The sequence below is a fragment of the Hevea brasiliensis genome, chromosome 2 (assembly GCF_030052815.1).
Source record: "Hevea brasiliensis isolate MT/VB/25A 57/8 chromosome 2, ASM3005281v1, whole genome shotgun sequence".
NCBI classification, from domain to species: domain Eukaryota; kingdom Viridiplantae; phylum Streptophyta; class Magnoliopsida; order Malpighiales; family Euphorbiaceae; genus Hevea; species Hevea brasiliensis.
The window spans coordinates 123,214,818-123,241,462 of record NC_079494.1 but is presented as its reverse complement, the minus strand read 5'-3'; the positions used below and the strand labels follow the sequence as shown (position 1 = coordinate 123,241,462).

The following is a 26,645-nucleotide window of genomic DNA, read 5'->3' as shown; positions in this document are numbered from 1 at the left end:
TGAGTATTAAAATTAATTAGGCACATAAGAGATGTGGCATGATGCATGAAACGCTAGAAGAAAAATTTTGAAATTCAATGCTCTAATGCACTAATTACCATGTTTCGCTCCTTCAATTGGTTTCAGAGCCACTATATTTGCCATTAAGATTATATATAATATTTAATTGTGTGATTGGATCAAATTTGAATTGATCTAAAGCTGTTTGGGTGTTCATGTGTGGCGGCATCAATGTCATGGTGCTCATAGGTGGCGGCATCAATGTCATGGTGCTCATAGGTGGCGGCATGGTTGAGATGAACACCCTAAGGGTGCGTTTTGGTTTTGGGCTTGGGTTTTGGGCTTCTTTATGCAATTGTTGTATATCTTAAGGCCTATAATTAGGTCCATACCTAATTAAATTGTTTGATTAGGAATTTTAATCACACAATTAATTATTGAAAAATGTTTTCAAGGTATTAAATTTGGAAAGGGTTTCTAAATTTAAATTTGTTTGAATGAAATTCAAATCTGAATTTTTTGGTTGAATATGTGATATTCAATTTAATTTTTTTAGTATGTATATTTTATTTAATTGTTAAATTTTAATATGCATGATGGATGATCATGGACAATAAAAGACCAATGTGATTGGATTTATTTCTTTTATTTTTCTTTGAGTTGTAAAATAATTAATTTTATTTTAGGGGCATGTATTATAAATGTTGTTATAATTTGGGTTATAATTTCATTTATTTGAGGACTTTAAAGTCCATATTCTTATAAATTCACCTTGGTATGTCAAGTATTACAATGTAATTGGATTGCAAGAAGATCAAGGAGGTCAAGAGTATTGATGGGAACAATGGGAGGAAATTAAGATCAAGTATTGATTATATACTCCTTCAGCAACTCTTGTAAAATGAATGAATGAAATACACCTAGGAATGCCCTGATTCAATTCTTGATGGCTCAGAATTGAATCCCTTAGAAAGTTCATAATCATACCATATTATTTATTTATCCATGTATGCATGAGATGTATGGGAATTGATGGATGTCAAAATAGCTTTTCTCAATGGATACATTGATGAAAACATTTTCATGGAACAACCTAGGGGTTTTGAATCCTAAGATGGTTCCAAGGTATGCAAGCTAAAGTGATCCATTTTATGGGTTGAAATATCCGTTTCGATAAAGCCATTAAGTCATTTGGTTTTTTTAAAAATATGGATGAACCATGTGTATATAAGAAGGTTAGTGATAATGCTGTCACTTTCCTTGTCGTATATGTGGATGACATTCTGTTGATAGGTAATGACATAGGTATGTTGACAATTATCAAGATATGGTTGTCAAATACATTATCCATGAAAGACTTAGGAGAGACAACCTATATTCTTGAAATTCACATCTATAGAGATAGAGCGAAAAGAATAATTAATTTATCCCAAAGTCTATACTTAGAAAAGGTGTTAAAGAGGTTTAACATGCTTGATTCCAAGAGAGGATTGTTACCAGTGAGACATGGTATCCACCTTTCTAAAGAGATGTCTCCAAAGACACCAGAAGAAAGAGATAAAATGGTCAGGATTTCATATGCTTCAGCTATTGGAAGTTTGATGTATGCAATGATGTGTACTAGGCCGGATATCGCATATGCTGTTAATTTGACTAGCAGGTTTCAATCCAATCCAGGTTTGAAACACTGGATAGCTGTTAAGAATATCCTTAAGTACTTGAGAAAAACTAAGAATTTATTCTTCATTTATGGAGGTGGTGACTTGCAATTGAATGGTTATACTGATTCTGATTTTTAATCAGATATGGATGATAGAAAGTCTACTTCTGGGTTTGCGTTCATTTGTAATGGAGGTGTAGTCAGTTAGAAAACTTCCAAACAGAGTACGACTGTTAATTTCACTACAGAGGCCGAGTATATTGTTGCATCAGATACTGCAAAAGAGGTTGTTTGGATAAAGAAGTTCGTGACAGAACTTGCAGTAGTTCCTTCCATTGAGTCAGCAGTTCCTCTCTACTGTGACAACAATGGTGCGGTCATACAGGCCAAGGAACTCCGGTCTCACCAGAAATCCAAACACATAGAAAAGCGCTACCACATTATCTGAGAGATAGTTGAGTGAGGCGATATAGCCATACAGAAAATAGCATCAGCTGAAAATCCAGCTGATCCATTCACAAAGCCTATGTCACAAACTCAGTTAGACCGACATCTTGAGAAGATGGGTCTAAGATTTTGTAATGAATGGCTCTAGTGCTAGTGGGAGATTGTTAGTAATATATCCTAGAGCATATCATTTTGTATGTATCTTATACATATTTTATTAATAAAAGGCAATTTCACTTTTCTATTTACATAATATATTTATGTGCAATAGAAAAGGTCTATTGATATTTTGTTAGAAATTATATTCTTAAGTTGTTAAGAATATGAGTAACAGTATTTCTAGCACAAAGTATCATAAATTGGTCCACAATCGAGGATACTTCACAAAGGATATAACTTATCCAGAAAGATTGTAATCATGTTTGTTCCCAAGGTATTTATATGAGATATAAATAAGATGAAGTGGTGAGTCTCATGCCACATAACAAATATGATAGGCACTTATACATGATAAGTAGGCCAAACCAGTGACACTTATAACAAGCACATGGAGTTTACTCTTATCAATATATTGTCATATATCATATCAGTGCATATAATCTTTAGACCTGAGATAACATAGTTATCTTGTATATAGGTGGTTTGAGTTTGATACGGCTTTCATACTTGTACTATGTATGGGTATATGGGCATGTGTTGGCTCCTACTAGTTATATATGGAGATAGGTGTTGATCAAGATGGAATTCGTTACCCTAAGTAAATAGGAATAAAATCCTATGTTCATTTAATTGTTCTTGATGTTTCAAGTTCCTGGCCAGGACAGACAGATTTAGTCAGAAAAGAGTTTCTGACAAGAAAATCTAATTAATTAAGAACTGGAATTAAAAGAGAACATAATGTTCATAGCAAATGAGATTTGACATTAACCATGACTCCAGCTCGAATTGGGATTTTGTAATGGAGAGATTCTAGTGCATGATAACATATGATTAAAGGTTCATTTAAGGTATTTCTTGTTACTGATTGGGTGGCCATGGCATACTATGCTAGGTGTCAACCATGGTCTATGAGATGCCTAAAATGATTTAGAGAAATCATTCATGGTAAGAAAGAGTTCTGATGATATTAAGAGTTAATATCATATCTCATTGCCAATTAGTGATGAGCCTAGTGAGTCACACACATACACAAGTTAATCACTAAGTAAAATGTGATTTAATTGATTAATTAAAGAGTTTATTGATTAATTAAATAGGTTTGGTTTGCAATGAGATTGCAATGTCCCTAGCATGGCTTGAAACAAAATCTAGGTCGTTTGATGTATAGTATAAGTTAAATTTATATTTAAAGTGTTTAAATATGAATTTAATTGTGAGAAATTAATTAATGAAGATTAATTAATCAATTTATATTTGATATAAATTGATTAGAAGAGAAGAAATAATAATTTTGGGTTGAAAACTCAAAATTAAAACATAAGGGTAATTTGGTCATTTCACATGGTAACATGTGGCATTATAAGATGGTGACACATGGCACCATAAAGCTTGCCATTTGTCTTTCTATCATGTAAGATGATCAAAGTCAATATTAAGTCTAGCTTTGACACTTAGCTTAATGAGATTAAGTCAATTAAAAATAAGATGCAATCTAATGGTGACATGTGGCAAAGAGATTAAATGATTATTTGACCTAATTATTAAAGGAAAAAAAAAAGAAGAAATAAATAGATTCTTCTTCCTTTTCTAAAAGTGGCAGCAGCCCATTCTCTCTCTCTCCTCTTATTGCTTTCTCATCAATTCAAAGAGAATCACTCTATTCCATTTGAATTAAAATTGCTAGAAATTATTTCTAGTGTCCTATATACACATAAAAACTCTCTAAAAGAAAAACCCCAAATTATAATTGGTTGGCAAGGCTTGAGAAGCAAAATTGGGGGCTGCCCATTGGTGATCTTAATGTGGACAAGCTAGAGGGACAATACTTGGGGTCAATTGCATTCATAGTGCATCAAATAGGTTAGTGCCCAAATTCCTCTTTCAAATTAGGGTTTAATTGAATTAATTTATTAATTCATAATCTTGAATGACAAATGAATATCCTAATACATATTAAAAGTGCTTTAATATGCAATTGAGCATTGAAATTAATTAGGCACATAAGAGATGTGGCATAATGCATGAAACCCTAGAAGAAAAATTTTGAAATTCAATGCTTCAATACACCAATTACCATGCTTCCGCTCCTTCATGTATAACCCTAGGATCTTCACTATAATTGTTTCACTAGTCTACCATGCAATCACATGTTTATAACATGAACTACATAAATAATTTACAGTCTAGATATATACCTTATTTGTAGAAATAAATTGCTTTATAACTTGTTTAAAATGAGAGCATCCAAAAATAAAGAACTAAGCTAAACTTGCACACACACACATAAATGCATACTCATTTGTCCTTTTGTCACTTCTTACAAATGACTTGTAAGGCTTTTATATTTACTACTCAAAATGTACCAACCTTTTGGCCAATAAATTCATCTCTTCATGCATGTAACTATTAAGAAGAATATTATCTTTTCATTTGGTTACATCTTTTGGTCAAGAGACACAACTTTTTGTATGGATACAACTCTTTATATGGTTTTAACAAAATTGAAAATTTATCACATAACAATCCATAGTTTATAATTCATTTTAAATATCCAAAAGCCCTTGAAATTTCTTTCTACTATTTCATACTAATATTACTAGTATAACTTGATAATTTACATATTGCGAAAGCAATATTAGGTTTAGTGCAATACATAGCATATATTAAGCTATCAACAGCATTAGTATATTTAATTTGAGCAATTGCCCTACCAAAATTTTTTAGTTAATTTGGAAGAAACATCATATAGAATTTTTTTGCTTCTTTGACTTTTAAATGATTAAATTTATTTAATATTTTCTCAACAAAATGAGATTGCCAAAGAGCAAAACTCCCATTATATTATAGCTGGGTAGTTTATGCAGACCCCTCTAGGATAATGATTAAAATATAATTATAGACAGTAATTTTAAAATTTTCCCAATAATGAATTAAATAATAATAGTGTTGATTGTAGGTAGAAATGAAGAGAAGAGACAAAAAAAAAGTTAATAGATTTTTGTTCCAAACTACTATTTATAAAGCATTTGCATCTCTTCGAACATATACAATAGTTCACTTTGTATCTATTAGAATAATTATATCTGTTTACTTATACCTTTTACAACAGATACAATCGTTCACTTTGTATCTCTTAGAATAATTACATCTGTTCACTTATACCTCTTAGAACATATACAACCGTTCACTTTATATCTCTTAGAACAATTATATTTGTTCACTTATACCTTATAGAAGAGATTTAATTATTGGTAATAATCAGTTCATTTTGATGCCTTTTAATGAACAGACATAACTCTTTCAATTATGGGACAAGTTTTCCTATCACTAACTATTTCTAACAATATCCTCCGCTTTGTTAGTGATAAACACAATCAATATGAATTATGATTTATACATACAAAAAGAGTTTTTCGACTTATGCACATAAATCTTATTACATTCTTTAACATATTCACCATGAGCTTTAGCATCATAATATAACCTTATATTTTTTCTAATTATAAGTATGTTATCAACATAAAGATAAATTATTGCATAAAAAGCTTTTTGATGTGTAAGTATTTCTGAATCTGCTTAAGAGAAAAAGTCATATGTGGCATATAATAATTTCTTCCTATAATCATTCAAACTAGAAGTATGATGTGCTATTATTCCTCCTAATTGTAGTGATTTGGGAACTACCACTTTCAAATCCTTAAATTTTGAAACAAAGATATGCAACTCATGGACTTATCCATAACAGACATATTATCAAGTATTTAGAATTTAAAATATTTCATAATGAGAAATTTATCCATACCTTTTTTTTTCTGTATTGTATTAGAATTCTAGCGAATTCCAAATTTCTTTTAGAGACTTGACAAAGATAAACAAATCCTATAGCCTATTTGATGAGTTGTTGATAATATGACCTCTGCATGGCAATTTATCTTCTTTTCCTGATATGCTTTCACCTTCTTAGTGATTAATTTGTTTCTTAAAATGATCAAATTTCATGAACTCTTGATTCATTATGGAAATAATCTTAGACTCCATTGCGATAAATACCTTAAAGTTGTTGAAGCAGTAGGTGTAAAATAGGTTTTGAGGTATGATGAATTACTATCTTTAAGGTATTAATTGCCCCTATTAGATTACTACAAGATTATGGCAATATACCTCCAGGATACAACAAAGCCTAAAATCTGCAGACAGCAACTCCTGAAGATTTCCCTTAAGAACTCTTTATACGAACCGAATTTAGAGAGACTAGAAGAAAAGAAGAAGAAGTAGAAGTAGTATATTTCTGGATTGAAAAACTCATCCATATTTATAAAGAATGAAAATTTATGGCACATTTTCTAAATAGACACATCTATCTATCTCCAATAGATACTACTCTTCGCGTAAAAGACATGTCTGTTTATTAACAGACACCTATATAAATAGTTGTGACTGTTTGTATAGAATATACATGTCTATTTATTAACAGATACCTATACAAATAGCTATGACTGTTTGTATAGAATTGACATGTCTGTTTATTAATAGACATATCTACTTGTTAATAAACACATCTATTCGTAATTTATTTACGAAAATTACAATAAGATAATTATTTTATTTCAAATATATACGTGCCAAGTGCCATAATAGAATAATATATATTTATTTGTATATATATAATTCTATAGACATTTCACTCTTATCATTCATTTACTTTCTTATATTTTAATAATATAGGAATTATTTCTCTTCATACTATGTAACATACAAGCTATTTGTAACAGACCCCTCCGTCCTTACCTGCTATGGGTAGCCCTCTCTACAATTGGATGGGGCTGTAACTAATTGGGTTTGTTTTGGTTGAGTAGCAAAGTTATATGGAGAGGGTTTCTTTAGGTTGCTCGTGGTTCTTCTTGTTTTTTTATACTCTTAGTGTTTTGTAGGATTTTGTGGGAAACAAGTCGTTGCTCCCTGCATGCGTGTTTAAAGGTTTGTGGTGTGGGATATAGTCATTCTATTATTATTTGATCTAGAAATTAATTCGAGTTTGAATTTTCTAAAAAATGTGAGTGAATGACAGTTTGCATAAATCAAGACCAGACCTGAATTCTTAAGTTTTCCATATTTCATAAGGACTTTTAGATTTAGATGAATTTTTTATTTTCCTAAATAGATTTTATTTATATTTGTTAGTTTACTTAAAACTTTAAAATATTATTTCTATTTAATTTAGGTCTTTAAATATATTTTTATTTTGATTATGACTCTCTAATTCATTCCTACCTAGATTAGAATTTAGAATTCTATAAATGCCCATTATATTTTTATTATGTAAAAAGTTTTGCATATTTATTTTAATGAAGTTTTTTTTTTTTCATAAAGCTGATTTGCTTTATTTTCTCGTTAAAGTCTGAATTGAATCTTGTGTTTCTTAAGATCTTGGATTAATTCTTATTTATTTTTAAGGGTTTGATTGTGTACTGATCCTTTTTTCGAGCTACTCTCTATGTCAAGTGGTACCAGAGATAAATTTGAGCTTGCATTTTAAAGTGTTAATGAATTAAAATCTCTATTGGAAGATCACATTATATCTTTTTCTTGAATGGTATCAATAAGAGTAGCTTGAACGAAATTGATTTGAGCAATTTTGCATCTTTTTTGGCATGCTTAAATTCACCTGAACAAATAAAATCAACAAAAATACTAGGAAAATTGTTAGAAAAATTTTCAATCTTCATTGGAACCTCCATGGCTTGATGCTTTTCTTTCCTCATATCATTCTCTTTAAACTTTTCATCATCCACCATAGCAAAAGGCATTGCAAGAGTGTCAAATTAAAATTCCAGATGATTCCTTTGTTCTATAAAATCGTTTAATGACTTGTCTTTAATCTTTTGTATGAACATTGACCTCCTCATCAAGCATGTCGATTCATTTTGTTCACAATCTTCCTCTTTATCTTCTGCATCAGGCCTACAACATATTTCACCATCATCATGTTTTTCAACAATGTTGATAGATTTCCTCCTTGGATATTCATTAGACCTGTGCCCCATCTCGTTAGATCTATGGCACTGGACTGGAACAGGCTTAGCATAGGAATTATTAGTCTTTGAAGGGTTAGAACTGCTGGTTTTATTGTTGACACTTACAGGATTCTTTGCTATCTCCACATTACCACCCAAAGAAACATCTTGTGAGGTTTCCTCTTTTTTAGTTCTAGCTTGGTGGTTATCTCTATCATATGTGGGATAATAAATTTGGCGAGTTTTCTCCCTTAACATTATCTCAGCTTTCAAGGCTAAGTTCCTTGCCTCTTAGACACTCATCACCATCTGAATTCCAATTTTATCATGAATTAAATGTTTTAATCCCCTCAAATATCGCGCTGTGATTTCTTGCTGCCAACCTCAAGAATTTAGCAGTATATTCATTAACACTCCTATTTCCCTGCAAGCAATTTTGGTGAGCTTCAAATAAATATTGTTCATAATCTGGAGGTAAAAATCTACTCCTTAATAATTGTAGCATCCTCCTCCATGTGGTGACTGATTGCGCCATTCTCTCCTCCTTGTCTCTTTCAAACGATCCCATCATATAGAAGGTCCTCCTTTTAATCTATAAGCCACTAATTTTACCTTTTATTCCCCTTAAATTTTAGCATACTCAAAGAAAATGGTCTACCTCTGTCAACCAATCAAGAAAACCTTTAATGTCAAAATCTCCACTAAAGGTAAGGATATCCATCTTCAATTTGAACTCATCATTCCTTGTATAGTGTTATTGAAAATTTCGACCACCTCTTTCTTGTCCTTGGCATGCAACATACCCGAATTTCATCTCCTCATCTTCACTTGTATCATCCTCCATCATAACTCTTCTTCTAGGGTTGAAGAGAACATGATCAAGTTTAGCTCTACCAGGATTAGCTCCACCAGTTTGAATAGATACTTGATTCCTATTTTCACTAATATTCACCATGGTACTCCATTACTCTTGAAGCTCCTGAAATTGGCATTCCATATTTGTTCTAAATTGTTTCATATTGTTCTGCTGTTCTTTGATCTCTCTCCAAATAGCTGGTAACCCCTGATTACTGTCACTAGGTTGATTGTCACCACCACCACCAGTATTGGCCATCGTAATGAGGGTGAAATTTCTGCTCTGATACCACCTGACATAGCATGTTGCGGGAAAAAAGATCAACACACGATGAAACTCTTGAAAATAAATAAATTCTAATCCAAAATTTTAAGAAACACAAGATTCAATTTAAAATCTAAGGAGAAAATAAAGTAAACTAGCTTTATGAAGAAGAAAACTTTATTAAAATAAATCTAAAAACTTTTTACATAATAAAAATATAATGGGTATTTATAAAATTCTAAATCCTAATTTAAGTAGGAATGAATTATAGAGTCATTATCAAAATAGAAAATATATTTAAAGACCTAAATTAAATAGAAATAATATTTTAGAGTTCTAACTAAACTAGAAAACATAAATAAAACCTATCTAGGAAAATAAAGAATACATTTAAAACTTAAAGTCCTTATGAAATATGAAAATAATAAGTATTCGGGTATTTGTGCACTGTGTCAGTTTGGTGGATTGCCTGCATGTGTATTTGAAGAATCGGAAGTGGAGTGTTATAGTTTTTCCTCAAGTTGGTGATTAAAAGGTCGAGCGCGAGTGGGACACTTGCCAATTGGTGGAATCGGTGCCTTTTGAGCTCTAATGTTGGAGACGATTTCTCTGGGTTCAACGCCCTCTGGCCCTTTTTTCCTTCGCTTAAGCTTATCCATGGACCTATATTCTCTTGGCTGCTAGTTTCTAGCCTAACACAATTTCTGGAAATGCTACTCTGTGGTTCTTTTTGGCCCGATTCTTTCCTTGGCGCTTAAGATCTCCGGCGATGATTTGCAGAGGCGACGACAGCGCTCAAAATATGTGTCTCTGTTGTTGTTGACGTCTACCATACTGTTGATGTTGGGTTTGAGGATCTTGTTTGCATTTATGGGTGGGCTTTGTATTAGCCTCTTGTAATCGAGTTTTAGACAACTTTTTAACCTAATGAATATCTAACTTTTGAAAAAAAAAATTGTTTCATAAACATTTATTATTCCCCCTTATTTCACCCGTTTAAGTCAATTATGAATATGTACATAACGTGCGCCGTTCTCTTACGTACATAACGTTGATTTTTTCTTTTTCATTTAACCAAGGTTGAGATTCATGCATTTAGTTTATGAGTAATTTTTATTTAAATTGGCTTGTATATATCTAATTAATTATTATTTTAATTATAATTATAATAAATTATATATATATATTACCTTACAGATGCAGATGATAAATTTTTATAATTTATATAAATTAAAATTTTGATATATAAATTAATTTAATTACTTATATAAGCTGTAATTTCAATGACACTCCCCTTAAATTTAATATAATATCAGAGTTTGAACTATGTAATTGAATATATATTAGGTTACTAGTAACTAATTATCGAGGGATAACCATATGATTATATTTTAAAAAGAGTACTTTAGGAAGAGTGTTAATAACTTAAATTTCACATCAAGAATAAATAAAAATTAAAAAATAAAAATAAGTGATTATTTTACGGTATTGATTTTATTAATTATTTTAATATATAAAAAAATTAATTATTTATTTAAATTTAAATTAAAACAAATTAATATATAATTTAACTAACACTCTTCTAAATTTAACAGCGTTAATCTTTTAGTTAATTGAAAACACATCAATTATATGACTAAGATTAGACCACCTCATCATCATCTGTTTATCTTCGGCAACTTCTTATATAGAGCTTTAGGCTTTTGACTGGGCAGACCTAGTAAGGCAAGTAGCTAGAAAACGCCCCTATAAAGTTAAAAGAGATGATGATCATTGATTGTCTACTTCTGCTTAATTCGAAAACTTCAAGGATCCAAAAAATAGACTTGTTTGTGTGTTACCAAGAATGTTTCGGAGAGATGTATATGGTTAACTTCGAAACCTTGAGTGAAAAGCTTGCTGAAACAAGCTTCAGGATAAAGAAGTGGTGGAAGGAGAAAGAAGAAAGAAGTCTTTGTTTCAGGCTTTCAGCTGCGAGCAATGAACCAAGGACAAAATGATCTTACGCCGCAGGCCTTTTAAGATAAGAGATGGGAGAGAGAAAGAACATGGGGTGTTTGGGTCCCATAGAGTGTGAGGGACAAAAGAAAGAGAAATGTGGGCCCCACACACCGCCCATGCGCACGCTGTCTTACCAAAACTGAACCCATCATCGACCCGATACCTTGACCTAACCCTAAACCAACAACACTACAAGCAAAAAGCTAAAAAAGGGAGACTACCCAAATTTCATTCTCTCTCTCTCTCTCTCACCTTTGCCTTCTCTTCTCAATTATCTTCATCGGAAGAGATTAATTCAAACAGCCTGTCAAAGATCAAACTCTCCACTCACATCAAGGCTAAAGACAAGAAGCATGGGCTTGATTCAACTCTTTCAGCTCAAATTTTGGTGGCTGCTGCTTAAAAGTCACTCTTTTTCCGTTGTCTGCTGAAGGTCAGTAGCTTTCGATCTATCGACACCCCCCACCCACAAAAAAAAAAAAAAGCAAGCAAACAGACAGAATCCAAGGATCTCTCTCTCAATTTAGTTGGTCTTCTGTATAATAGAGCTAATTAGGGTAAATTACAAGAAACAAAGAAATGGATCCTGTTGCAGCACATGGTCGTCCTCTTCCACCTCCTTTCCACACCAGAGATCTTCATTTACATCCTTACCATCAATTTCAACACCACCAACAGCAGAATTCTGACGAAGAACAAAGTGGTAACGGGAGCTTAAGCCGTGGTCAAAAGCGAGAGCACGACGAGATCACTACCACCACCGCCCCAGCCACTAACACTAACACTGCTGAAGGAAAAGAACTAGTTCGTGCAGCAGCTGGTGGAGATGAAGAGATCACAAGAAGACCCCGAGGAAGACCTTCCGGGTCCAAGAACAAGCCAAAACCACCGATCATAATCACCAGAGATAGCGCCAATGCCCTTCGATCCCATGTCATGGAAATCGCCAACGGCTGCGATATTATGGAGAGTTTATCAACTTTTGCTAGGCGGAGGCTAAGAGGGGTTTGCATTTTGAGTGGAACTGGAACGGTAACTAACGTCACACTTAGGCAGCCGGCGTCACCTGGAGCAGTGGTAACTTTACATGGAAGATTCGAGATTTTATCGCTTTCAGGGTCGTTCTTGCCACCTCCAGCGCCACCAGCTGCGTCGGGCTTGACCATATATTTAGCCGGTGGTCAAGGGCAAGTGATTGGAGGTGGTGTGGTGGGTCCTCTTCTTGCATCTGGGCCGGTGGTGATTATGGCTGCTTCTTTTGCTAATGCGGCATATGAGAGGCTGCCGTTGGAGGAGGATGACGGGCAGGAGCCAGTGCCCGGAAGTGGGCCTCTAGGCTCACCTGGAATTGTAGGCCAACCGCAGCAACAAACACAGCAGCAGCACGAGCAACAACTAATGCAAGATCCAAACCCATCCCTTTTTCAAGGGTTGCCACCCAATCTACTAAATTCAGTGCAACTGCCAGCTGAGGCCTACTGGGGCACTGCACGCCCTCCTTATTAGTAACGGAAAAGAAAATGCGTTTTTCTTCTTCTTTTTTCACGTTTTTTTTCGTCTTTTGTTTCTTCGTTTCTAAATTATCAATCCTGATTATTCTTCTTCTTCCTTAGTTAGGGTATGTTCAAGATGTTGATGATCGTGGTATTAATCTGCCTTTGATTGAAGAAGGGTGTACAAATTTATGATTTCTTTTTTTCTTTTTTTGTGGGTTTGGTTTTTTTTATTAGAGTTCCTTTGATTTTTTTTTTTTTTTTTTGATAAGCAAGAGTTCCTTTAATTTAGCTTAAAGATGAAGCATTAGCAGCAGAAGATGGCCCTTCAATTCTTTCGCTACTCATTCTCAGTTTCACTTCTGATAACTTGCCTGATAATTAATCATTCTTTCTTTTCTGAAAAAACGAAAACAAAAGATTTGCCAAAGTCTGAGTTTCAGATTCCATTACGCGATCCAAACCCCTACATATTCTTTTAAGAATAAATTCAAGGAGGAAAAATTGAAGTTTTGGATTCATAGTTTTCGAGGATTTTATATTTTTTGAGTCGGGAAATCTAATTATTTTATGTACATGTATGCTTCTTATATTTTTTTCCCCTTTCCAGTGCATATGATTAACCAGCTACTGTGTTTCCTCCACAAGATTCATCTTTCATTACATTCAAATCTCACCTTCCCTCCAAACACTGCTGTACATAAATTGGTCCGTATTACGATGGTAAAATTCTTACATTATCAAGGCTATAATGACTGCGGAAAGAAGGATGGATGGTTTGGATTGAAGTTAGCGAGTATTTGAGGGTTGGTGGGGAGGAAGTGGCAAATCATATCATCACTTGAAGAAAGTAAGAATAGTAATGTGAAGATAAGGGCTTAGGGTTCTCTGTCTGTTTGTTTGCTTGCTTGCTTTTATTTTTGAATTCTGACTGGTTAGGGTTTTATTAAACATTATGGAAGCCGCTGCAGAGATGAACATTGGGTACTGGATTACACGTGCGCTGCTCTGTAAAAGCTCCTTTTCGAGGCAAACTTACGCTTCCATATGTATATGTAGGCTACAACAACCAGGACAAACAGACCTCAGACTTTGTCACAGTCACATACACCATAGAATACAAGTAAAAGGATGGGACTGAATCATCAACTAAGGTAAGCAAAATTTTTTTCTTTTTAATATACCTAAATTAAAAAAGAAAAAACCAATGTCTTGAGCATCCCCTTGAAACCCTAGCCGTTTTGTTTGCACCGAAACTTTACCAGTATCAACTTGTCCTCCCTTCATTGAAATTCTATTTTCGGATTCTCGTAGGTTGGTTATGCCCTTTTCTTTTCTTTCTTCATATTTTCCAGAGTTGTTTCTCTGCAACAGTAGCAGCAGCAGCACAGCGCTTCATTACTAGTAAATTTTCTTGGAGACACTAATTTATTTATATTTTTTCTTGTCTGTTGTATCTTCTTGGTCACTGTTGAGATTAGATTCGATTTGATTTACATCTTCATGTCGTCTTCTTTCTTAGTATATTTTCCACTTCTTGATACTTTGAGATATTGATTATTAACATTAAACTTTTTTATGATGTGGGGAAAGTTTTTTTTTTTTTCATTTTATAATAATTATTAAATCCATTCTCAATACTTTCCTTTCCCACCAAACGGTCAAGTTCTAATTTTTGGTGTGCGTTTTTTCTTCCATTTCTTAACTAATTTTAATAAGAGATTAATAACATTTTTTTGGAAAAAAAAAACTATAAATTCTTTATTTCTTTGTCTTGGTGTAGAAATGAAAATGCTGTAAATATTAATTATATTTTTAAAGTTATTAGCTTGATTATTATTTTTCTCTTATTACACCTGAAATTAAGCTTCTTTTTTTTTACCCTATATATATAGTGTGTCCAAAGTTTAAATGAAGGAATATAATAGTAATATGTCACCTAGATTTTATACAAGTTAGAGGGTGATAATTAGGTGGACCATAGATGTTGTACTTTGAGAAAATGCTATTCTGGCTTTTCAAGATTAACGCATCTTGATTCTTTGAACTTCTCTTCAATGATTAAATGGAAGTATAAAATATTAGGACTCCACTCTTATTATGTCTGCCTTTGTCTTTCTTTTCTGATTGCTATCTAATGAGAATGAGCTACCAAAATGATGTCTTTGTGCCATGGTAATCCCCACCTCGAAGTTGTTCTCTGCATCATATCAAACTTTGAAAAAAGAAAAAAGGGAAAACTGTGTTTCCTTCATCATTGTTGTTGGTTGCTCCGTGCTGAGAAGGAGGATGTCCCCCTTTTCTTCCTAGGATTTTATTATGGACCTTTTTCTCATCACTTCTTTGGATAACCCATGAATTAATTAATAATGTCACGTTGTGCAATTCATCAGCTTCTAAGTCATCCATTTTTGCTCCACATATCACCGCCTACTTTATTATTATTGCTGATGTAAATTTCCTCCGAACAATGTCCAATGTCCGGTACTTGTATTTGATTTGTGCCCATCTCAATTTCTGCAATTGAACTCTGCCCTATTATTGACACCCAGTAGTTGTAGATTTAATTTTATTTTTGGGGAGGACAGAAATGTATGTTTTTCATTTTGATATGGGGATGAAGAGATTTGTAATTGAGAAAGATATCTCTTTAATGAATTATCTCAATATATATGAGATGATAAGTCCACAATGGCAACATTCTGGTTTTTATTTTATTTTTTTTTTCTTTTGGAATATTCATATATGAAGTTTAATTTCTTCCACCTCTCGCCTTGCAGGAAGAAACATCTGACGGGAGTTTTCTTTTTGGGCCGAAACTGATCAAATATTTCATAGACTAGGTTTTGCCATGTTGAATTGATAACTATGTTTTGAAAATTTTTTAAAATAGAGGAAATTAAAGAAAAAAAGAAATAAAAATTAATATGTTGTAAGTCAGGTGGGAGGAAGCTTTCACAACGTGTGCAAACAAGTATCATTTTCCTGGTTTCGTGTTGAGCCATTCGACAATACTTTCGATGAAAATCAAAATGAAATACATAAATATTAAATGATGCAAACAAGTATCATTTTCATGGTTTCGTGTTGAGCTATTCGACAATACTTTCGATGTAAATTAAAATGAAATATATAATATTAAATGATATTATAGGATTTTGTTTTATGCATTGATCACTTTCTATTTGAGACTTATTATTATTATTATTATTATTATTATTATTATTATTATTATTATTATTATTATTATTATTATTATCACAAAACTCTGAAAGCACAATAGGCAATCAATACTTTTAAATCAAGAATATTAGAGTGAGTTGCCATCTTGTCTCGTCACAACATTCTTAGAAGTCCGTTGGTTTTGAAGCAAGTATAGCCGAGGTGGCTGATATGCATAACACAGTAAAGCATTCTGGATTGGGTTGGAGTTTTAAAAATGATAACGCATTTGTTTTGAGTTCCCAAATATCGAGCCTTGTCTCACCGTATTAAGAGCCCATGGACTCCCGTAAAAGTGTGAATTCATCTTCCCAAGAGCCGACCAAGAACATCCACTAAATGTTCGGCTTGGCTAGATTAATTTTGATGAATAGATTTGAAGATATTACTATTACCTTCTTTTTGGGAGAGGGAGGGAAATGAGCCTTGTGTTCCCCATCCATTTTCCTCACGGATCAATGTACAAAGCTGCTGAAGTTCAGCTTAATTCCCACCTAAGCCAAGACGTAATTTTGAATTCAACTAGTTCCTCCAGCTACAAAACCAGCTCCCAGAATTTCCTTCACTACCTCTCTCTTTTTCTTCTTGTTATCAAGAAAAAAAAATATTGATATGCTAGCTCAACATAGAAACTAAAATAACAGATTACATAACAGGACCTCGCCTCTTTGCACAAAACTTGCCAGCAGGATTATGACTTGAACATCATGCCTCTCATTCAGCATGATGAATCAAGTATGGCTCTTGATGAATCCAAACAGAATCGTAAAGCAAGATTCCTTGGCATGAGCACTATTACGATTGACTGACGCAGGAATTACTACTACAGTCAGCACTCTATCCGTAACCTCCGCATTTCAGCTCTGAAGGAAGGGCTTGAATTTAAAGTTCGGCGAGCAAGACTTCTTATGTCCTCTCGAGAACAGTCCCGTGAGATACGAACTAGCTCCCACAGTGCACCTCCACCAATCAGGTCCTTTGCATTTACTTCTGAAATTATGAAATCCGGTGTTTCAAGAGACAAGTTCAAAGGAATTTTTCTCAACAGAAAAGAGGATGTTGCACTTACCATGCTGTGCCAAGTGGCACAGGGCAAGCTCAATGTGGCGTCTGATTGGTGAAGCTTCACTATTAGCATTTTGTACAATCCACGGAAGTGCACCATCTTCTATGAGGAGGGATCTACCACCCTTCGTTCCTGTGGAGGGTAACCCTGAAGTCGATGTCTTAAGAGATTTATTCTAATGACTTTCAAATAACAACTGCAAACTAAACCTACCACCCTCAAATCAACCAAGCCTTTACCTATGTGCCAACTATATACAACTGCATGCTCTGGAGTATGGACCATGCTACATATTAAAGCAACCCAATCCGAAAAACCAGCAGCAGGAGAGATAGAGAGGGAAAGAGTGCAGAGAACCAATAGAAGGGAAATAACAGTGAAGTGCTACTTCATTTTCATAATCACGTAAAAAGCATTTCCATCATTGATTACTGCACACAACTTCATTGGCATACTAATTTCCACTATAGTGCTGTTATGCTATGTGGGAAAGCAGAACGGACAAAAGTTGATTCAGCCAAGATGCGAGACACACGGATTGAAAAAAATCAGACAGAGCACTAACCTTGCATGGATGCTCGTGACTCGCATTTTGCAAAGTTTGCAATCCCACGTGCAACTTGGGAGAGAACATCAGGATGTCCACATCTCACCATTCCTAGTAAGGCCTTTATCCCACCTTCAGACCTCAACTTCATTTGTAGCTTATCTGCAGGGCACAGAAGATACATGGGATATCAAAATAAAAAATAAATAAATAAATAAAAAAGAGCATGAAAATCAATGGAAACATAGCATGGATCAAGTTTAAGACCTAGAATTAGACCTGGCCAACAAGCCAAACTTGACTGGAACCTGCAGTTTTGGTTCAAGGTTCAGGGGAATCAGAACCACAGGGCCCTCCAGTTTGATCAAATCCAACATTTTTTTTTTAATTTTTTAAGAAACAAAAATTTTGGTTTTGGCCTGAAACTGAACTGTAAACATTGTTTTCCCTGTTGATGACAATTTTAATATGTACATGGTTAGAAACTAGCATATGGCACCATAAATAATAACAATGAACCAATAGCTGGACAATGGTTCAGAAATACAAAGTTTATAGCACTTTCATTTCCACATTCCTGTTTGATGAAGTCACAATAATTCTTTCCACTCTACATCACATCAAAGTGAGGCTCCTTGTATGGTTAGAAAAACCAACAGGAATGATCAAAAGGAATAAAATAACATTAAACGAAGACGATGAAGAAAAGGATGCACAGTACCATTTCCACACAGATTTGCAATAGCTCCAGCTACCATGCGAAGAGTTTGAGGATCCTCAGCATCAGCTGCTGTCATAGATAATAAACTGATCCCCCCTTGAGTCATAATAAGCTCTTGATTAGCTTCTGCCAAAACATTTTAGAAATATCAATAGAGTTAGAAAAGAAGCAATGATGCAACTCTTGAGAAACCTCCACAAACTAAAGAACACACCCCCAGCACTCTTTAAGAAGAGAGAAAAATAAAAATAATAATTACCATTCATCGCAAGATTGGCAATTGCACCTGCCGCAACTCTGCGAACAGTATCATCCTCATAGCTTCTAAGAAGCATCAGCAAGGAAGTAAGACCACCAGCTTCAACAATCTTTTCCTGATTTGCTTCTGGTTCACACAGAGAATATTAAGTAATAAATTACATCACATTTGAGCTATTGTACAAACAAGAAAAACAAACCAATATAACCAATAATTACAATGACCATATTAAATTTTATGTAAAATGGTTATAATCAAGGAATGACATCAGCATTCTAAAGCAAGGCCTTTGTCAGAAGAATGATAATATGGTCTAAAATTTGCAAGCATGGAAGAAGGAAAGGAATGTAAATTGAACAGAAATCACAAAACAATTTTTTAAGTGGAGTTTGGAAAAGGGATTACTAACCTTCGGCTGCTAGGTTAGCTACCACTTTTACTGCATGAATTTGTGTATTGGCATCTTCAGACTCGAGCAATGACAAAATCTTTTGCAATCCAACTGTCATATTTGTTGATCATAAAAACTACAAGAAACATGGGGAGTAAAATTTTGATATTATTTGGGGCAAAAAAATTTTTTTACCTTGTTCAAAAAGTGTGGCCATTGGTGCCTTTTGCCCATTTGCAGAGTCTTTAAACTGAGAATGCCTCATTTGAGATACAAAAGAATCTAAACCAGCAAAAGCATTTCCAGATCCACCTCTGTCAAGATGTCGTCTTGTCTACCGACAACAACCAAAGCGCACAGTTAATATTTGAAATTTTGATACTTTTGCTTGCATTCAAGGACTAAAAAGAGATAAATATTCTAAGTCTCATAACAAAACACGCATACCAAAAATTTAAACTAAATGCACATTCAAAAGTTCAAACACTCCATTTTGAAGTAAAAATAAATAATGAATATAAAATCAACCGTAAGCGAAAAGAGCTGCTCAACATATTCTAAACCAATACCTGATCAGCTTCAACAGTTAATTGCAATAACTGACTTTGTAGAATCAAAATATCTTCTTCCAGTTTCTTATTTTTATGAGTCTCATCTTCCAGCATTCTGTGAACCTTTACAATCTCCGCATCTCCACCTGCCTGATGCATGAAATAACCCATTGTATGTCACAAATCCAAAGCTGAACTTTTCTTTTATTTCTAGTTGGTTTGAGAAATGGGTGGAGAAAGGTGGTGTTAGAAGAAAACAGAATACAAAACTTGGAAATTGGCAGAAGGCCAGACAGGAGATCATACTAATACAGCACCCTCCATAATCTACAAAAATCCATACCATAGATTGCATAAAATTCTCTAACTGACTCTTAAGCTTCTTGACCTCTTCTTCGGCTGTGTTTCTTAGCTGAGTTTCATTTTGAAGCAACTTTTTTATCTCAGAAACTTCTTCAGAAGTAGAAGTACCCAGCACCTGGAAAATAGTTAGGAAATGGAAAAAAAGTTGTGGCCATATTGAAAACATTTAATCAGTCAATGATCAGAAGGCCAAACAAAATATGTCAATAAGTGCAGATACATAATGGAGAGATGTTAACTGTAACACTAGGAAACCAGAACTTCACTGTGGTGAGACGGCTTAATTTTAGGCAAAATCACTTCTATTCTAAAATAAAAGTTATGCACAAGCAAAATGCACTAGAAAGTTTAGGAAATGTATGAGATCACATCTCTCATATCATAAAAGTGTCCTGAATCCAGATAGTCATCAACCACCCAAAAAAAAGGGGGGGCTTCCCAAATGTAAGGGATATAACACGATAAACGAGCTACAAAATAGTACCTCTCCATTGCATTTTTCATTGAGGAAGCTATCACGATCATGCTTTTTCTGATTGGCCACCATCTTTTCCTCCAGCTTCTTTACTGATTCCATATATTCCATCTGGCACTTTAGCCTCTCCTTCTGCAAATAGTAATACCAATCATAAAGTTTGGAAAGAAAAGGACTATGCTAGAATCACAAAGGTTCCAACTGGATCTCAGATAAGGTAATAAAAAGGAAGCTTTTGATTAAATAGCCTCCTTGCTAATGCATTTCTTTTTAGTTATCGCTTTCATTTCTAATATTCTTTTTTAAATATCTGAATTTAATATAAACCCCAGAGCAAAAGGTATAGAATCATTTTGGTACTACATAAACAAAAGAGTACCAGCAACAACCAATTATGGCTAGCTATTACCATTTTGATGACAAATTAATAAGCACACATGCGGATAAACAATTCGAATTTTCACAATATAAACTGTGCTCTTGTTTACAGTAAATATGGATAGAGCATAACTAACCTGTAAGGCTTCTGCAAAGCTCCTTTCAACCTCAGTAATACGATTTTCTGCTTCTTGATTTATTCTTTCAACTTCATCATCAAAAGCTTTTTGCTGCCTTTCATTCTCCACAATAAGCTTGTCCACTTGTATTTCAAGCTTTCTAGATAAACTTTTGTAATCAAACTCTTCCTTTATTTTCAACATGTTCTCCACCTTCATAGCCTAACGACAGATGAAGTAAACAATCACAACTTAGTCTTTGATACAAAATGTGATGCCTAACAAATATTTCCACGTACATTCATCATTAGAATACAAGGTCATCAATTAAAAAACTATAAAGTAACAGGGCGCACCCTTTGTCCAAACAATACAGTGCTTGTAGTCTCTCCTCGGTGGCGTGGTGAAGGGCCAATGGTTACAATTAATGAAGTTCTTGCTGTGCCTGCAATATGATGAAATGTGAAACACGATATATACTACAAAATAGGTCTTGTCTCCAGTGACAGACAAAGGGAATCATATGTGATAAAGCAAAATATTATGAAGACCAGGAATAAGAAATTGCTAGCTCAATCTGTTTTCAGCATTAGCACATATTTTGATATTTGAACTGACATGCTCTGATTCAGTTTCAGTCTGATCATGTTGAAGCCTAAGAATATATTGACTTGCAAGAACATGAGAGGCATCTCACCTCCAAATGAATCTTTGAGCAACCGAGTAAGTTTTGAATCACGAACTGGCACATGAGCACTATTCTCTGCAAGTGCATTTATGCACTTCCCTAATGCACTAAGTGAGAGATTGATAGACTTAGCTTCTTCTAACATATGCCCCTCACTTCCTGCCAAAAGAAAAAAGGAACGAAGAGAAGTCCACAGAACTTGTAAATAGGAAAACTTTGATCAACAAAACCACATCATGCCATCATAAATGTCTAAGCTTGGAGAGAGAAATGTATAAGAAAATTCATATTCTAAAGAGATGCATATTTGGGCCCCATAAGAGATCCATTTTAAAGTGTCATAAATTCTGATATACACCTGACTTGTGAACACGTTCTGACCCTGCCAAATCTATCAGAACCAGCTTGCTCTTCCGAACAAGTGGCTTCACAGGTTTGACCAAGTGAGAGGAATTATCAACTTCACTAGAGAAAGCATCTTCTCCTCCTCCAACCGACCTTTTAACATGAACCTGCACTATCAGATTTAAGCATACATCAAACAGGCTACCACAGAAAGTTGACACGTAAGCATTTGAAAAAAGAGAGAACGAACTCCTCACCATTAGAATAGCATGACTACGAGAAGATTCGGCATTCAATTTTGTATTCGCAGCAATTCTATGAGCGTCTCCTAATCTCAGCAGCTCGACAAAACTTTGCTGGTCCCTGATTTCTACAATAGTTGCCCCAGGCAGCGAAACATCACCAGTTTTTGAATCCTCCACTATGGTAATATTATCATTACCTGGATCAAGGAGGTCCTGGATCGTCTCCATATAAAGCTACAGTATACATATTTGTTGAGAACACATTAGGCTTTCTGGTACTAAAAGGGAAGGAGAAAGAAGGAAAGGGGGTGTGGGGTGTTTTGGTTTGTTATTAACAAGGTTAAACCAAACACCTATAACATGATCATCTTTTATATTTTAAGGAGGGAATAAAATACATACAACAAAACAATCATGTTTTACATAATTATAGGGTAACAACCTGCAAATATGAGACTGAGACAGAATCCTATATGGTAAATGGAGATAAAAACTAGCTAATAGATGTATCGGTTTTACTTGACAATGTCATGCAAGAAAGAATAATTAATTTCCCCATGTCACCAATTGTTGCACTACCCATAAATCATGGAATAAGATATTCAGCATTAAAAATTATTTTAAAAAAGGAGTATTCAAGAGACAGCAGAAGTAAAGAACCCAGCAAAAGAAGTAGAAGTACAATTTAATATTATAAGAAATATTAAGATCCAAACAGAACGTTCATGTTCATGTAAGCTACCTTTTGGACTGCAGGGCGGTGGATTCGTGTTCAATACATGTCATCTAATAACATTTTAGATTGCTGGATTCATTAAACAGAATAATAAATATCCTTGTCAACTTCTAGACATAAGTGGAACTTGTCCAAGCTCAAATATATGAAACTGGCTTCTATGTTAATTAAACAATGTTACGAAGGGCAGAAAAAGATTATAATGGCAATTAATATTAGACTTCCTCATCAAAGATCAAAGAAACTATTCTTTCTTTTCCCCCTATTCCTCATCATCTTTTCTGCAGATAAACTAATTAATATTATCATTAGCTGGATCAAGGAGGTCCTGGATGGTCTCCAGATAAAGCTACAGTACACATATATGTTAAGAAGAACATTAGGTTATTCCAGAACTAACGACTAACAAGTTCTTTTTTTGTTTATTTTTGAAAGGGAAGAGGGAGGAGGCGTTGTTATTAACAAGGTTAAACCAAACACTTATAACATAATCATCTTTTATATGTTGAGTGGGGGGAAGAGTACGCATGATAAAATAAATCTTTTACATAATTATAGGGTAACAACCTGCAAATATGAGACTGAGAGAGAATCCGTATCCAGAGAAACATCTGCTAAAATGTCCTCCATTGCACGAACCATGATCCCACGAGCTGATGTATCATCACCGCCCAGGTGTCCAACAGTAAAAGTTTTGCCAGTACCAGTCTGACCATATGCCATCACAGTCCCATTGTAACCCTCCAGAACACTCTAAAAAGTATTAAAAAAAAAAGAGAGTAAATTCTTGCACAGAAACTTTTAAGAACAACATGGGGCATGACATTAATATTAGTTAGCAACAAGTAATAAAGGATACTAAAATTTTAACTAATATATAATGCTTAGGGACAACATAATTGCTAATCGAACACTAAAAAAAAGGCTAAAAATAAAGATGCTCTTACTAAGAAAATAAGAACTATACCCAAAAAACGAACCTCCACAACAGGCTTAGCAACAACTTCATAGACACGCTTCTGCGATGCAAATTCAGTAAGCACCTCATCAAACTCGTAAGTGTCAGAGTCCCAATTGTTTTTTCGTATTTTCAATCTTTTAAGCTGAAACAGAGGGAAAACATAAAACGATTAAAGGCACCGCAACTAGAACCAAGCTATATAGCCTAGGACGGGGCTCAAAGGAAAATGCAAAATAGAACTATCAAAAATTAGAAGTTGCAAGTACAGACTACAAAATGGCAATTAGTGAGATTGACATCACCTCTGGCTGCAATTCCACACAATCAGCAAAATCAGCATCTGCCACCAACTCTTCCGCATTTCGGGGCCGCAACCTTACTGCCACTCGAACTCTTCCAGGTACTATCCCAAACCATTGAATCAGTATAAGAACCAGAATAAATTAAAATAATACAAGCCTCTAGGTAATCACATTATCGAAATAAACAAGAATGATAATACAGGTACTGAACAAGCTTCTAGATCGCATAGTTCACCGTATCGAATTAGGCATGAACTGATTCATCATTACAAGAACAGCACATTGTGTTTGAGAAAAAAAAAATTGAGACAAATATTAGAGGGGAAGTGAACCTCCATCATCTCCGGCAGCAGCGGCAGCGTTTTGACCGTACGAACTGCGGCGAAGGACGGCACCTGAGGACTGCGACGGATGGAGCCTGGATTTAAAAGACGATGATTTTGTATATGAAGCAAGAGGCTTTGGTGCTCCCTTTGAAGTGCCATTTCTATAAGCACTCGAGGCCATTACTCTCTCTTCTTCTTCTTCTTCTTCTTCTTCTCTAAGAGGGTAAAAAAACAAAACAAGTTACAGAGAGAATGAGGAAGAGTGCTATAGATTAGGAAGCGTGTCTGCGTTTCGGTGAATTCGAAGTTCAAACAAAAGTGATGATGGAGACGGGGCCCCACAGATGTTGAGGGTCTTACCAGAGACAAAGACCGTCGCAGCTGGTTTATGGGCCCAGGCTTTCCTGTCTTTTTCCTTTTTTTTTTTTACTTTGTATTTTTTATGCAACGGAGGCTTAATAAATTATGTAAAAATTAATAAATTACGCAATGAGAGAAATTTTCTACCATAAAAATAATTAACATTAAATTTACTCTTTTCATCCCATTCTAAATTTAAGGTTTTTTATAAATATTAAAAAATAATTAAATAATCTTATTTTTTATAAAAAAAAATTAATAATTGATTAAAATATTTTTATAAAAAAAATATTTCTTTAATTTTTTTAAATAATAAATAAAATAAGACAAAAAAAATATTTTCTAAGACAATATATTTGAAAATGGGCGCATCCTATCTTAAAACTGACAAAAAAAAAAAAAAAGACCGATCAGGCTCTCAGGTAACAACCCAAGTATTGGGTATATTTGCTGCTAACACAAACGACAAGGTCATTGAATATGAACGACATACCATTCAAAGCATATTATTGGCTAGAAAATGACGCGGCGGTTTACAATTTATGAATTTAACATGTCATTTGTCGCTTAGGAACCTTGGCAATTCTCTTGACAAGCTAAAGTTCACCATTTGTAGGAGGAAAGAATCAAGAATCTTACTGAGTTTTCAGTATTGAAAAGGGCAAGAAAACACAAGCTTCTCCATGCAAGAATGAAAGCTGTATAAAAAGTGATATACAACACATGCTTTGTGTGTTGAGCTTGAGCATGCCTATCCCATCGCAAACATATGAGCTTTCGGCATGGGGTGCATTTAATTCAGCTCAATGGGTCGAACACATTGCGAAGAAGGAGGAGCTTCGGTTCTGAAGTTTCAGGCTTTCTACAAACCCTGATATCGATATGGCCCAGTTAAGACTGGGCTGCCCACCTTACAAGTTCGAATCCTTACCCATCATGTTCTATATTCTATAATCTATTTTTTGAAAATTGGTTGAGCCGTCTGTTTGCATTTCTATTGGGCCTCAACTCCCACTCCAACTGCTCCATTTCAAACAGATGGGCAGCCCATCTCTCTGGGTAGCCGATTCTTATCTTGAAAGTAGCCTTGGCGAAAGTCTGGTTTAAAATCAAAATCAGATTGATTTAGTTCAAAATTATTTTTTTTAAATAATTCAAATTTATTAGTTAAAATTAAATTAATTTTAAATTAAATCAAAATTGACTAGTTTGATTTTTAGTTAAAATTAATTTAAAAAATAAAAAATTTTATTTATTAAATTTCAACAAAATCAAATCAAAATTACAGATGATGCGATTCAATTTAACTGAAGTCGCTATTCCAATGCTGAGCTCTCTTCCAAGTTGCAATTTAGATTGAACCATTTTGCGTAATCGATTGTTGTGTTGTATGCCCCAATTTTGGAGTTTATTTATTCAATAGATAAATTATATACACAGCACTTTAATTTAGGGTTATGTAATAATAAAATATTTAAATTTTAATTTATAATATAAAATTTTTTGATATTTAATTTAACTAACATAAGACTCTTTAATCTTTAATTTGAGTTACATAAAACTCCCTTATTATATTTTCTTTCTATTTATCTGACCCTTATCAAGGAAAATTTTAATTATTTTTTCTCCGCTCACAGTTTTAGCTATCTAAATTATACAAATTGGCATTTAATAACTTAGAACTTTTAAATCCGAA

The 26,645-nt window shown here is 34.0% G+C and overlaps 2 protein-coding genes across 5 annotated transcripts; one reads left to right on the top strand and one right to left on the bottom strand.

Annotated features, from left to right (window-relative positions):
- The first annotated feature begins 11,205 nt into the window (after positions 1–11,205).
- On the top strand, positions 11,206–13,071 carry LOC110673889 (AT-hook motif nuclear-localized protein 22). The gene has a single exon (XM_021837115.2). It carries the CDS (start codon positions 11,981–11,983, stop codon positions 12,905–12,907), a length of 927 nt encoding a protein of 308 aa, XP_021692807.2. The 5' UTR covers positions 11,206–11,980; the 3' UTR covers positions 12,908–13,071.
- Positions 13,072–16,477: 3,406 nt separating this feature from the next.
- Positions 16,478–24,891, bottom strand: LOC110673913 (kinesin-like protein KIN-UB). 4 transcript variants are annotated; one of them, XM_021837154.2, is made up of 19 exons: positions 24,596–24,889; positions 24,264–24,364; positions 23,981–24,103; positions 23,568–23,753; positions 22,277–22,498; positions 22,033–22,186; positions 21,684–21,833; positions 21,343–21,431; positions 21,005–21,208; positions 20,499–20,621; positions 19,995–20,129; positions 19,670–19,801; positions 19,296–19,434; positions 19,119–19,211; positions 18,710–18,835; positions 18,451–18,576; positions 17,748–17,891; positions 17,186–17,329; positions 16,478–17,106 (listed from the first exon to the last, which is right to left on the bottom strand). In XM_021837154.2, the coding sequence occupies exons 1-19, from the start codon at positions 24,768–24,770 to the stop codon at positions 16,946–16,948; spliced, it is 2,727 nt and encodes a 908-aa protein (XP_021692846.2). In that variant the 5' UTR covers positions 24,771–24,889; the 3' UTR covers positions 16,478–16,945. The 4 variants fall into 4 exon arrangements, with proteins under 4 accessions (XP_021692846.2, XP_021692850.2, XP_021692849.2 ...); XM_021837158.2 differs by having other exon boundaries at positions 17,186–17,314; XM_021837157.2 differs by lacking the exons at positions 16,478–17,106; positions 17,186–17,329 and adding an exon at positions 17,997–18,037 and having other exon boundaries at positions 24,596–24,891.
- Positions 24,892–26,645: the final 1,754 nt, after the last annotated feature.

Excerpts from the sequence above, each read along its gene's own strand:
- LOC110673889 (XM_021837115.2), top strand. The coding sequence starts at position 11,981 with ATGGATCCTGTTGCAGCACATGGTCGTCCTCTTCCACCTCCTTTCCAC.
- LOC110673913 (XM_021837154.2), bottom strand. The coding sequence starts at position 24,770 with ATGGCCTCGAGTGCTTATAGAAATGGCACTTCAAAGGGAGCACCAAAG. Across the intron at positions 19,212-19,295 it reads GGCCACACTTTTTGAACAAG|TTGGATTGCAAAAGATTTTG; the intron begins GTAAAAAAATTT and ends CAAATATGACAG. Across the intron at positions 17,107-17,185 it reads GTGCCACTTGGCACAGCATG|AAGTAAATGCAAAGGACCTG; the intron begins GTAAGTGCAACA and ends TCATAATTTCAG.